The 14,595-nt window shown below is 43.6% G+C and overlaps 1 protein-coding gene across 3 annotated transcripts in view; it reads left to right on the forward strand.

The window, feature by feature from the left end:
* KIF3B (kinesin family member 3B) overlaps positions 1–14,595 on the forward strand; it is a 36,593-nt gene that overhangs the window by 9,072 nt on the left and 12,926 nt on the right. For 2 of the 3 annotated variants that reach the window (XM_046678751.1, XM_046678750.1), the window contains 2 exons: positions 9,942–11,409; positions 14,441–14,542. In XM_046678751.1, coding sequence (XP_046534707.1) covers positions 10,006–11,409; positions 14,441–14,542 — 1,506 coding nt within the window. In that variant the 5' untranslated portion in view covers positions 9,942–10,005. Of the gene's footprint in view, positions 1–9,491; positions 9,586–9,941; positions 11,410–14,440; positions 14,543–14,595 lie in introns of those variants that run through there. The other variant, XM_046678752.1, reaches the window with a different exon arrangement.

A 14,595-nucleotide genomic window follows, 5' to 3' on the forward strand; every position in this document is an offset into this window, starting at 1 on the left:
TCTGTTTCCCCTATAAGCTCCCATCCATTTCACCTCATCCCTGGTTATTTTGATCCCAGGCAGCATATAATTTTATCTGAAAATACTCTTGTGTGTACCTCTAAAAGTAAGAACCTTCTTTAAAAAATACCATTTTCACACCTAAAAAGTTAACAGTAATTCCTTATCATCATTTAATATTCAGTGTTCAAATGTCCTTGATTGTCTTATATGTTTTTTAACAGTGGGTTTGTTTGAATCAAGATCCAAAAAAGAGCCCCAGTCAGGGCTGGATGTTGTATTTCGTTATATATACACACACACATAGATATATACACATACATATATACATATACAAATACATGTTGTATTTGGTTGTGTGTGTGTATATATATACATGCACACACATATATAGTGTATATGTATGTATGTTTTGTGTTTTTCTTGCAGGGAGAGATTCGCCCTGAGCTAACATCTGTTCCCAATCTTCCTTTTTTTCTCCCCAAAGCCCCAATGCAAGGTTGTATATTCTAGTTGTGAGTCCTTCTAGTTCTTCTACGTGAGCCACTGCCACAGCACGGCTACTCACAGATGAATGGTGTGGTTCTGCAACCAGGAGGCAAACGCAGGCTGCTGAAGCGGAGCACGCTGAACTTTAACCACCAGACTGTCAGAGCTGGCTCGAACTTGAGTATATTTTTTATGACTGTATTTTATGAATGTTTCACAATTGGATACAAAAAAGGATTTCTTTCCCTCTTTTTTCCCCTTAGATAAATGCTTCCTTTGTCTGCCTGTTTGGGTCATCAAATGACAGGGAGTGCATGGTGCCAGTTTGAATTCAGGGCAGGCATTTATTTGTTCATGTTTCTTGTCTGTGACCTTTCCAGTTTTCTTTTCAGATAAGTAGCCTGTCTTTGTAAGATGCTTAAGCTGAAATCAAGTGCTAGACTTTTTTCCCCCAAAGAAAAAATAGCTTTATTGCCATCCCCCAACTTGATTATAAGAAACAAACTGTATGCACCTGTCAGAAGGCCAAAGAAAGCAAAAAAAAATCACTTGCAAGCTCGCCCCCAGAGATCAGTATTGCTGCACTTCCTGACTGTTTATGGCACGTCTTGCACTAAGCCAAGATGTAACATTTATTAGCTTGTTTAATCCCTAGATCAGTTCTTTAAGGTAGGAGTTGTTATTAACCCCATTTTATAGAAGAAACTATGATTTATGTAACTTTCTCAAGATTTTATAGCTAAGTGGCAGAGTAGAAATTCAAACCCTGACCTTGAACACTAACGCTCACTCAGGCTTTGGATCGTGACTTTACACTCACTCCCTGACATCTTTCTCTGCACATGTGCATGTACACGTGGAAACAGAAATCGCATCATAGTAACTCTTCTGCTTGGTAGGCTGCTTTTTTTCACTCAAAGTATCTTGAACATCTTCCCACATGTAAATACCTGGAGGTTTATTGCCATTCTAAATGACTGCATAATTTCCCATTCTAGAGATGTGTCATAATCTGATCGATCCCTTACTGATGAGTATTTAAGTGACTAGAGATGGTGCTGTGATAAACATACACATGAACACGTATCCTGCACATGTATTCAGTTATTTTTTAATTTTTTTTGTGAGGAAGATTGTCCCTGAGCTAACATCTGTGCCAGTCTTCCTCCACTTTGTATATGGGATGCTGCCACAGCATGGCTGATGAGCAGTGTGTAGGTCTGCGCCTGGGACCGAACCTGTGAAGCCGGGCCGCTGAAGCAGAGCGTGCGAACTTAGTTACTATGCCGCTGGCCAGCCCTGTATTTAGTTATTCAGTGATGGCCTTAAAATAATTCCAAGGCATGGAGTTGCTGTTTCAAGGGAGTATTACGTTTCGACTATTACATTTCAGTGTGTATTGATTGCTTGACTGCTCCCAAATAATTTGTGCTCGTTTGAGATGCTGTGGCTCTTGCATGTACTATAGGGACAGTTTGAAAGGACAGTTCACACAACTGTTTGGCTTACAAAAAAAGATGACCTTATGTTTATGAACAGTGCCTGTAATAACAACAGAATATATTTCATTAGTCTGTTATTTTGACATCTTTGCTCTGAATGCCTTTTAGGGCCAAGGCTACGTGACGTGCTACATTGACATTAGGAAGTTAGAGATTCCACTGGTGTAGACCTCACAGAAGCTCTTTTATGAAGCATCACCATAAAGTTGAGACAAGTAATTTTGCTCCTAGGGCCCTTTGTTCATCAGTTGAAACATTTTAATTAGCTTCTATTTACAGTGGCCAGTAAAAACGGGTAGATGAAAAGAGGAAAATGAGTTTTGACACCTGGATATTAGTTTACTTAGTTTCACAAAGTTTTTCCATCTCTTTTTTCCCCTAATTTTATTTTTCTGACTAGGTGTTGTGGTCACATGATTCAAAACTTAAGCGATATAAAAGGGTATGCAATGAAAAGTCTCCCTTCTCCTCTTGGCCCTCAGCCACCCAGCTCTTTTCCCTGCGGGTACCCAGTGTTGCTATCTGGCTCCTGCATTTCCCTCCATCTGTTTTTACATACATGTAAGCAAATACAGAACTGTTCCCTCAACACAAATTCCATGTCCTGTTGAAAGTTCTGCAGGGCAGTGATGTTATTTTTCAAATGGGAATGAATACTCTTGTTTTGAAGATGGCACATCTCCCGTTGTGATAACTGGCCCTCCTGGGCACCAGAGACCTAGAATTGGACGTTGCTCTCTTGGTGTGGTTCAGGGCTTGCAAACGAGGAGTCCTGGTACTTCAAAACAGTTAGCAATGGCTGTGATAGAGAGTAGTGTCGATGACGATGAGGTAGATAGAGTAGAAACAGCGCTTCCCCTGCGGGAAACCTGCACAGAGAGTTGGTTTGGGCTGGTTAATAGGGAGTCGCTTTGATCTTCTTGCTTGAGTGTTGCAGTGTTTTTCTGATGGCCCATGTGATCTGTGGCTCAGGCTGCCTTTCACACGCTCTGAGTCCTTGAACTCTGGGCCATGCAGTTGGCAGTTGCTCGCCTGGTCTGATTGTAGAGGACGTTACGTTGGAATGCATTGATTCAACATGCGTTAGTGTGCACTCTGTGCCCGCAGATTGCTCCTCTTGAAGGGCTATTTCTGGTGAATTGCCAGACCTTTATTTTTTCCCATTTGAAGATACCACATACTCATGAAAGAAAATTTGGAAAACACAGATATGTTGAAGAGCAGGGGAAATCACCTGTGGTCCCGTCACCCAAAGTGGACCACTATTGATAGTTTGATGTGTGTCTTATTTTTATATACTTGTGGTTGCATGCATTCAGTTTTTTAAAATGCTTTTTCATTTGTGATAAGCACTTTCCATGTCATTACAGAGCCTTGGTAAATGTCATTTACAGAGATGGACTAGGGGCTGGCCCGGTAGCATAGTGGTTAAGTTTGTGCACCCTGCTTTGGCGACCTGGAGTTTGCAGGTTCAGATCCCGGGCACAGACCTGCACACTGCTCATCAAGCCATGCTGTGGCAGCATCTCACATACAAAATAGAGGAATATTGGCACAGATGTTAGCTCAGGGACAATTTTCCTCATCAAAAAAAAAAAAGATGGACTAGCATGGCAGGCCTTTCTTCATCAGATCATGTATACACGAATTTGGTCATAGAGATGCCAGCAGGAACCAGGAGGGAAGTATAAATGAGCAAAGCATGCTGGGTGTAAGATAGTAGAGAGTAAAGGTTGGAGAGGATTGGAGAGGCTGGGTCCACCAGAGGCAGCTGTTGCTTAGCTCCCGTTGCTGCCACTTTGGGCATGGGCCAGGAACTGTCAGATATTCCCATTCTTCCAGAGAAGCAGAAAATCTGTGTTTTTGTGGGGGTTTTTTGGTGAGGAAGATTCGCCCTGAGCTAACATCTGTGCCAATTTCCCTCTGTGTTGTAGGTGGGTCACCACCACAGAGTGACTTGACAGTGGTGTAGGTCTGTGCCTGGGATCTGAACCCGTGAACCCAGGCCACTGAAGCGGAGCATGCCAGACTTAGCCACTACGCCACAGAGCTGGCCCCAAATCTGTTTTTTTAAAATGTGAAATTGATATTTTTTTTTTTTTAAAAAAAAGCTACTACTTTATTTTAATATGAAAGTCTTTTTTTTTGAGGAAGATTAGCCCTGAGCTAACATCTGTGCCCATCTTCCTCTATTTTTTTATATGTGGGATGCCTGCCACAGCATGGCTCGATAAGCGGTGTGTAGGTCCATGCCCAGGATCTGAACCTGTGAACCCCGGGCTGCCGAAGCGGAGCACTCAAACTTAACTGCTGCACCATTGGGCCAGCCTCGGGTTTGTTTTTTTTCATAAGTTTTAAACATTCAGGGAATAATATAGGAAATAGCTAGAATTGATGGTCATTAACATTTTCTCTTATTTGCTTCAAGCCTCATTCCCCTGGTTTCATTTTTTTTTTTTTAAGAGAAATGGTAAAATATTACAGATAAAATTGAAACAGCCTTCCTGTTTCTAGTCCCATCCTTTATACTTCACCCTGCCCAATTTGGACAGCCACTATCATAAATTGTTGTATATCCTTCTATTTCATTATTTTATACAGTCAGGCACCGCTAATAGGAAATTGGGCTGAGAGATTGTAGGAGAAATACAACATGTGCTGCTTAATGATATTTTGGTCAATGATGGACTGCATATACAACAGTGGCCCCATAAGATTACTGCCGTACAGCCTAGGTGTATAGTAGGCTATAGTATAAGTCCTCTCTATAATGTTCGCACAACAAAATAGCCTAATGACACATTTTTCAGAACATATCCCCATTGTTAAATGGTGCATGACTATACTTATATATATATAAATGCAAATCCATGAGTACCATATTGTTTTATGTTTTTACTTATTTATTATTTTTTTTTCTTAGGAAGATTAGCCCTGAGCTAACTACTGCCAATCCTCCTCTTTTTGCTGAGGAAGACTGGCCCTGAGCTAACATCCTTGCCCATCGTCCTCTACTTTATATGTGGGACACCTATCACAGCATGGCTTTTGCCAAGTGGTGCCATGTCCACACCTGGGATCCGAACTGGCAAATCTTGGGCCGCTGAGAAGCAGAACGTGCAAACTTAACCACTGCACCACCGGGCTGGTCCCTGTTTTATAAGTTTTTAATCATAATTATCACTCGGCTGCTTGCTTTTTCACTCAATCTGTTTATTTATCCATGTAAATATATATAACTTTAGAGTTGGCAAACTTTTTCTTGGGTAATAAATATTTTAGGTTTTGTGGGCCACACTGTCTCTGCTGCAGCTCCTCAACTCTGCTGTTTAATAGCTAATGCAGCCGTAGATAGTATATAAACGGAAGGGCATGGCTGTGTTCCGATGAAAGTTTATTTACAAAAACAGACCGTGGGCCAGATTTGGCCTGTGGCTGTAGTTTGCCGACCCCTGCTCTAATTTATTCCTTTTAACTACTGAATAGTATACTGTCTATAATATGAATACAGTCACGTGTCGCTTAACAACGGGAATGTGTTCTGAGAAATGCATCCTTAGGTGATTTCATCATTGTGCAAACATCACAGAGTGCACTTACACAAATCTGGATGGTGTAGCCTACGACACACCTAGGCCATATGGTACTAACCTTGTGGGACCACTGTCGTATATGTGGGCCGTTGTTGACCGAAACGTCATTACGTGGTGCTTGACTGTGTACCATATTTTATCTTTCAGTTCTCCAATAAATGGGTATTTAGGTTGTTTCCAGTTTTTCAGCTATTTTAACAGTGCTGCAGGAAGCATCCTTGTCCGTATTTCCTTGTGCACACATGCAAAGGATTTTCACCAGGACATACACATATATACAAATGGAATTGTTGAGGGTTTTTTTTTTAACAACAGGTGGGCCCAATAAAATGCTTTAGGTAGAATGTGACCAGTTTGTGACCTCTGTCCTAGAATCTCTGTAGAAAGCCAATAGTTACTGAGAATCCAACCCCCACCTAGTTCTAGAATCTGAGCTAAGGCTCCGTGACAACTAGCAAAGATGAGGGTTGAATCCAAACATGAAAGAGTTGGAGAACAGTCTGGAAGAGAGTGGCTGCCATGAGAAATGTGCACCTGATTTCCTCAGCAGACAAAAGAGATGCAGTTGGGGAAAACCTCACTTTTACAGGTAGTACCCGTTCAAACAGGGGTTGTTAACCTGGGAATGACAAGTTCTAGCAGAAAAAGTATTCAGGATGAAGGCGATGAGCTGCTGACCTGTGCTTCCTCCTGGCAGTGCCGTGAGTTCCTTTAAGGATTTGTCACTGTAATTAGACCAGCTAGAGGAAGAATAAGGAGGGTAATAAAGTAAAGAAAGAGTATCAGGGCATCCTTCCAAGAAAACCCTCTCCTTTGAGGAGGACCCAGAGCAAGATTTTAAGCCCTGGTGGCAGGAAATTAAATTAGTCCATCTTCCTGAAATAGTATGTCAATGATACATGACTAGTTCAGTCGAGTTTGGTAAGTTCAGAGAAGAAATGGTGTTCTATGTTCTGAGTCCAGATTTAATTAAGGGGACTCAGGCTTTGGGAATTCCTTCTTTTTAAAAGATATTTAAGATTATTGCAGGTCATTATCATTCCTTTGTTTTTCTCATTTTGGAGAGCTCAAAAAATATACGGGGCTGTAACAGAAGCAGCTGAACATCCAGGTCGGCCTGCTGAAGGCTTTTTTTCCTCTTTTTTGAACAGGCTGGGGCCACATTGTTTAATAGGTGGGTGAAAGCTCGGCAGCTCTGCCTCTTCAGGAGAATGTAATGCAGAAGAATCGGTCCTCTGCGTGGACCCATTCCCACCCACCCCCTTAGGTTTCTTACTCCTTAAAGTCTAGGATCTTGTCTAACCGTCCCGTGTGCTGCAGCAGAGGCCTCCGCAGAGGAAGCTCGCGGGGCTGGGTTTGAGCTTGGCCCCTAGACAGCTTTTCAGGCCTCTGTTGAAATGGAGGGAGAAACAGGCAAGGGATAGGCCACAGCTGTAGCTTGAGGGCTATTCCCCTGGAAGAGGAAAGGAGACTGGCCATTCCAACATCTGGTTCTTTCCTCTCATCTGGCAAAATTCTAAGAGCATCTAGAGGGTGATGAGTGAAGGGCTGCTGTTTATAGTTTTCTGTAAATGGCTTGAGGTTTACTTCTAATTGAACATTGGTTAGGTATTTGGATCTCAGTTTAATCAGATTTTTTTTTTAGGGTGATGACTACAAACAACAATAGAAAATATGTCTAGTGATGTTTAATGCATAAAATTAGAGCACGCTAGTGTTCTCTGGAATGACTTTTTGACAAGGGTTTGGGATGAATCTGTGTTAGTTAATTTTAATCCAGCTTTATATTGGTTCACAAAGGACTTCCACCTTTGTAAGTGTCTCAGTCTCACAATCATCCATAAGGAAGGAGAATTACCCTATTTTACAGATTTTAGAGATAACGGGTTCAGAGAGGGTGAGAGGTCTTCTGGTTCTTTATTCTAGACATTATTTTATGGTGTGAACAGCTAGAAGAAGTATGAAAAGGAACTTTTTGTGTTCCCGTGTGCTTAGCAGAAGAGCAGTTTGTGAGATGTCAGTGGGGGCAATGCTGACTCTGTTTATTAACCTGCAGCATGCATGCCGAGAGGGGCCCATCAGTGTTTCATGTTCTCCCACCCTTATGTTGACAGAGAATAGGTCATTCTCACAACTGAAAAGAATATTATTATCACTGTCTTAAGTATCTATTAAAATGATAAATGCATAGATCCTGTGATCCAGCAATTCTAGTCCTAGGAATTTATCCTTACATATCTACTTTCCCACACATGAAAGGACGTAGTCCTAGATTTTTCACAGTAAAAGATCAGAAACAGTTTAGGTGCTAGGGTGGTGGTTAAATAAACTAGGATGCTTCCGTACAGTGAGATATTTTCCTACTGCCGTAAAGAATAGGGCAGCTCTACATGTACTGAGGGAACAAACTCCAAGATATGTTGTTTAGTGAGAAAAGTCAAGATGCAGGACACTGTGTATTACTGTATGACATACTACGCTGTGTAAAAAGGGAGGGGATAAGTATGTATTAATACATATTTGCTTGTTAAGCATAATCTAGCTCAAGAAGATTAAATGTCTAATAACACTTGCCTTGTGGGCAGGGAACTGGGTGGCTGGACAACAGTTGAGGGAGAGGGACCTGTCACCGAAGGGCCTTTTGAATCAACAACCATGTGAATTACCTTTTTTTTTTTTCTCGCTGAGGAAGATTCACCCTGAGCTAACACCTGTTGCCAGTCTTCCTCTTTTTGCTTGAGGAAGATTTGCTCTGAGTTAACATCTGTGCCAACCTTCCTCTGCTTTGTATGTGGGTTGCCGCCCGCCACAGCATGGCTGCTGATGAGTGGTGTACATCTGCACCTGGGAACTGAACCTGGTCCGCTGAAGTGGAGCATGTGGAACTTAACCACTAGGCCATGGGGCTGAAACCCAAATTGCCTATTTTTAAAAAAACCCTGCACAGAGGTTTTCAGGAGTTTGAGGTCCTCATGTGTACCTCTTTACTCTGATTGCTTGCTCCCTACCCCTCCCCAAAGGACTCATTTAATCATGGTTTCTTCTGCTCATTGAGTTTTCTGGCACCAAATGAAGTTCTCTTTTTTGTCTTCACTTTAAAATTTATTTATTTTTTTTTAATGATTAGCACCTGAGCTAATGTCTGTTGCCAATCTTCTTTTTTCTTTTTCCCTTCTTCTCCCCAAAGCCCACCAGTATATAGTTGTATATTCTAGTTGTGGGTCCTTCTAGCTGTGCCATGTGGGACGCTGCCTCAGCATGGCTTGATGAGCGGTGCCGTGTCCGCGCCCAGGATTCGAACTGGTGAGACCCTGGGCCACTAAAGCAGAGCGCATGAACTTAACCACTCAGCCACGGGGCTGGCCCCTAAAATTTCTTAACACTTGATTTCTTATTTGCATTCAAATTCTGTAAAATGTAATGATTGGATAGGTGCTTTCTATGTAATACATTATGCCACAGCCTCATTTATTTGAACACATTGGCACAAGCCAGTTTTTATTGATGATTTTAGAATTGAAAAATATTGTCAGCACAAGATAGGAAATTCAAACAGTACAAACAAGTGAATATACAGGGGAAGTTTTTTTTCCTCTGTCTAGACCTCCGAGACTCCTATGCCCCTAGTTCCCCTGCCGAGGCTGCCTCTGTTACCGTTTTTAAATGTATACTTCTAATAAAATTGTCTGCGTAACGTGCACACATCTCCCTTCCTATACACTGGGTCACTAAACTATACACACTGTTCCTCACCTACGTTTTTCACTTAACGACATATCTTGGTATAGGATTGCATTTAGATTAACACATTCTTTTAAATAACTGCATAGGATTTCACTATATATTAAATATACTTTATTTGTTTAATCAGTCCCCTCTCAGTCCACAGTCTGTTGGCTACCACAGATAATACCACAACAAATATCCTTGTCCATGTGTCTTCATACAAGACCGTGCATCTGTAGGATAAATTCTTAAGAATACGACTACTAGGTCAAAAGGTATGTGCATCTTAAATTTTAATAGATAGTTCCAAGTTGCTCTATGCAGAGGTCGTAGTGGTTCAACGGGATATAAGATTATCCAGGCTTTTAAAAGGTTTCCAGCTGCTTCAACCTACAGTTTAAGATAAAATACTGGTTGAAGGGAGGACAGACTAGTTAACACTCTTGGCGGACAGGAGTGTTAATTTTTTCTCTGAAGCTGGTTAAAACCCCATGAAGAAATGCACAGGATAGTAAAGTGATTAATGTAGCCATCAGAAGGTTAGCAAGATGAAAGCAACTTGGGTGTGTCAGCTGCTGTTGAGCAGCCTCCAGTGACAACTGTACTGTCCTTACTTTTGCTTTCTTTCTAGGACCTTAGCATCCTGAGGCATTTTGGATTCAGAGCCCTCAAGGTTGACGCAATCAGAGTTCATCATGTCAAAGTTAAAAAGCTCAGAGTCAGTCAGGGTGGTGGTTCGCTGTCGGCCCATGAATGGCAAGGAAAAGGCTGCTTCGTATGACAAGGTGGTGGATGTGGATGTGAAGCTGGGGCAGGTGTCTGTCAAGAACCCCAAAGGAGTGGCCCACGAAATGCCCAAGACCTTCACCTTTGATGCTGTCTACGACTGGAATGCCAAGCAGTTTGAACTCTACGATGAGACCTTCCGACCACTCGTGGACTCCGTCCTGCAGGGCTTCAATGGGACGATTTTTGCCTATGGACAAACTGGGACTGGGAAAACCTACACGATGGAAGGAGTCCGTGGTGACCCTGAAAAAAGAGGGGTCATCCCTAACTCATTTGATCACATCTTCACCCATATCTCTCGATCCCAGAATCAGCAGTACCTGGTCAGGGCTTCTTACTTAGAGATCTACCAGGAGGAGATCCGAGATCTGCTCTCAAAGGATCAGACCAAAAGGCTGGAGCTCAAAGAGAGGCCCGACACCGGAGTGTATGTGAAAGACCTGTCTTCCTTTGTCACCAAGAGTGTGAAGGAAATAGAGCACGTGATGAATGTGGGGAACCAGAACCGTTCTGTCGGTGCTACCAACATGAACGAGCACAGTTCGCGTTCTCATGCAATTTTTGTTATCACCATCGAGTGCAGTGAGGTGGGCCTCGATGGAGAAAACCATATCCGTGTAGGGAAATTGAACCTTGTAGATCTTGCTGGCAGTGAACGGCAAGCCAAGACTGGTGCGCAGGGGGAAAGATTGAAGGAAGCAACCAAGATCAACCTGTCCCTTTCGGCCTTGGGTAATGTCATCTCTGCCCTGGTGGACGGCAAAAGCACTCACATTCCATATCGGGACTCAAAGCTTACCAGGCTTCTCCAAGATTCTCTCGGTGGCAATGCTAAAACTGTGATGGTAGCCAATGTGGGGCCTGCCTCTTACAATGTAGAAGAGACTCTGACCACTCTGAGATATGCCAACCGTGCCAAAAACATTAAGAACAAGCCAAGGGTCAATGAGGACCCTAAAGATGCCCTCCTTCGAGAATTCCAGGAAGAGATTGCTCGGCTCAAGGCCCAGCTGGAAAAACGGTCCATTGGCAGGAGGAAGAGGCGAGAGAAGCGGAGGGAAGGTGGTGGCAGTGGTGGGGGTGGGGAAGAGGAGGAGGAGGAGGGGGAAGAGGGTGAGGAGGAAGGGGATGATAAGGATGATTACTGGAGGGAACAGCAAGAAAAACTGGAAATTGAGAAGCGGGCCATTGTGGAGGACCACAGCTTGGTTGCAGAGGAGAAGATGAGGCTGCTGAAGGAGAAGGAGAAAAAGATGGAGGACCTGCGGCGGGAAAAGGATGCTGCTGAGATGCTGGGCGCCAAAATTAAGGTACTGTACCCTTCCTTAGGCCCTTTCTTTTTTCTTTCAAATCTGTTTATCAAAAAAATCCTCTGAGAGATGATGTCTCTTTTGCTTTTGCATTCCCAACAGCTCCATGATATCCAGTGCCCAATAAACATTTGTTGAATTGAATTGAATGAAGAAAAACAATTTTTTCAAATTAAAAAAATTAAATATTGGATTCATAGTAAGGATAATTATTACATATGTGCAGGGTATAAAAGACGGCAATAAAACTAACATCTGTATATACCCCTCGTCCCCAGTGTAAGAAATAGAACAGCATCTATATCTTTACAAGCTCTTTGTGCCCCCCGCTCCCGCCGAGGTAACCGTTATCTTGGATTTAGTGTTTGTTTCCTTGCTTGTCTTTATTGTTTTCCCATATATGTATTATCTCTAAATAAAAGATAGTTTTCATTTCACGTAATTTTTACTTTTATGTAAGTGGAATCCCACTGCTTTTATTTGCTCAGTGTTGTGCTAGTGAAATTGATCCGTATTGATCCTGTAGCTGTGACTCATTCATTATTGCTGTTCTGAGAATTCCAGGTATTCCGTTTTCCCTAGAGTGTGGGTTGTTTCTGGGCTTTGCTGTGAAGGTTCTTTTACTTGGCTCCAGGAGAACATGTGTGTGCAAGAATTTCTTGTCTGGCTCCGTTAGGTCCTAGAGTATGTGCAGCTTCACCTTTGCTAGATAATGACTTGTGTTCTGAGGTGGCCATGTGAATTGAAGCTTCTGCTTCATGAATTCTGGCTGCCCCTCATCCCCACCAACACTTCTGATTATCAGACTTTAATTTTTGTATGTCTGGTAGATATAAAATGGTACCTCATTGTGGTTTTGATATGCAGGGCCCTGATTACACAAGGTGCAGAACAGTCCGTCACCACCCCCCCAAATGCTCCCTTGTAGTGACCTCCTTATCCCAGCCTCCACCCTCCATGTGCCAATGGCTGAGTGATATTTTAGCATGTGGAGGTCCCGCGTCACATCTTCTTTCTGGCGGCAATGTCTGATTCCATCAGGTGCCTGGACCCTGGGCTGCCACAGGGCTTTAATGGCCCAGGAGAGTGCACAGCTAGCCCTGGAAAACTGAGGATGACCACTGCCTGACTACAAGCCAGAATTCCTTTGAAGTGTTGGGTTCTGTCTTGTTGAATTTATGCAAACTTTGATTTCTAAAATGGATCTGTGTTTATTAATTTAAAAATGACCAGTGATCTCTTGCTCGCCTCCCCTCCCCCACTGTGTGAAGCTGTACCCTGATTATCTGTGGCTTCAGAGTAGCCCTTTCACAGAGCTGGTCCTATTTTACTTCAGAGGCAGGGGTCCTTTCCAGGATTTTCATGACCTGCTGTGAAAATGGAGTCAACACAACACAATTAGGAGGTAACTTTGTTCCAGGGAGCAGCTTCCTATGGGTTTCCATTATGTCACACGTCACTTCACCCCTCCTCACTCCTACACTTGAAGTGTAACTGGGTGTGCCCGTGTTTGACTTGCATGCTGTTTTTTAGGATCACATCTGTTATTCAAGCCCAGGAACACCCAGACCCTAAACAACCTGGGGTGTTTGGGCAACTCTCAGAATCCGAGTGAGGCACGACAGCAAGGTCACTGAGTCTCCTACATGTTTGTTTATGGGAGAATGACATTCCTTCTGTCTTTCTCAGTCCCTCGATGCTGTAAATCAGAGGACAGAAGAATTCTGGAGCAGGAGGGTGTGGGGGGCGTTAATAATCAGCCCAGCCCCTTCGTTTTGAGAGAAGAGGAACAGTCTCAAGGGCTCGCTGAAAGATGGCAGCAGGGCTACAGTTAGTGTTTTTAAGTTGCTTAAAAGCAAGGTTGTGCAGTTTTTGGATTCCACGCTTTTCAGGTGCAAACTATTCCCATGGCTTCAGCCACCATCTAAATGCTGAAGGCCCCTAGCTGTATGGTGAGCTCAGAGCTATCTCCTAACATCCGAGCCTGACAGCCTCTGCCTAGTGGACATTTCCACAGAGATGCCGCCAGCCGCCAGAGCCTGCTCCTGCCTGCCTTTTCTCGGTCAAGCCAGACTCCTAGGAGTTACCCCTGCTAGCTGCCCCTCCCTCTCTCCTAGGGCCCAGTCAGTCCTAAGGCCTCTGAATCCTGCCTCATCAGGATCTCTTGGACCCATCCACTTTGCTCTCCCCACCAACTACTGCCCCAGCCCAGGCCTGGACCCCCAAGCAGCCTCCTGTCTCGTCTCCCTCCTCCCAGCCTGCCCTTTCCCAGTCCTCCTCCCTGTGGCAGGGGGGTAGTGTTTCCAAAACACAGATCTGATTGTGTACCCTCATGCTCAAAGAACATGTCAGTGGTTCCTGTGGTTCTCAGGATCAAGTTTAATTTCCCTTAACAGGGCTTTGAGGTTTTTGAACTGACCCCTGATTGTTTTGCCAACTTTGTGTATCACCACTCCCTGCCCTACCCTCTCACAGAAAAATTTCTTTTCTTAGCTAATTCCTATTTTTATTTCAGCCCTCTATGTAGACGTCCCCTGAGGCAGGAAGCTTTCCCTGACTCCCTCCAAAAGCCTGACTTCTCCCTCCAGTATGCCTCTCCCATTATTTCTGTCTTTTCCTCCTGCTGACTTCTCACTCCGTGTGGTAAGAGGCTGCTTACTTGTCTGTGACCCTCGGTGGACTCTCAGCTTTGTGACCCCAGTACCTAGCATGTAGGAGGTGCTTAATATGTTCTAAGTGGGGTTACTACTTTGTACAAACAAACCAAAAAATATATTTTTAAAGAAAGCTGAAAGGCATGTATGTTTGGAGAAGCTGTATCGTCAGTGCTTCTAAGGTAAAACCCCCAGTGGAGCCACCTCAGCCCCAGCCCAGTGAAGGGAAGGGCACAGCTGAGGGCAATATATTTTTCCCCAGAGTTCACCCCCTCTGGCTCTGTCCTGAGCTCCTGATCTTTCATGGGCTTCCCATTGAGGAGATATGTTCTGAGGGAGACCGTTCACCAGGTGGATTCTACTTTTTTCTCACTCAGGCCATGGAGAGTAAGCTGCTTGTTGGAGGAAAAAATATAGTAGATCATACAAATGAACAGCAGAAAATCCTGGAGCAGAAACGGCAGGAGATTGCAGAGCAGGTAACTTTTCATTCCTTTTTGGGGAGAACGGGGTGGGGTAAGGTGCGTTAATG

Source organism: Equus quagga, chromosome 12 (genome assembly GCF_021613505.1).
Source record: "Equus quagga isolate Etosha38 chromosome 12, UCLA_HA_Equagga_1.0, whole genome shotgun sequence".
Lineage (NCBI taxonomy): Eukaryota > Metazoa > Chordata > Mammalia > Perissodactyla > Equidae > Equus > Equus quagga.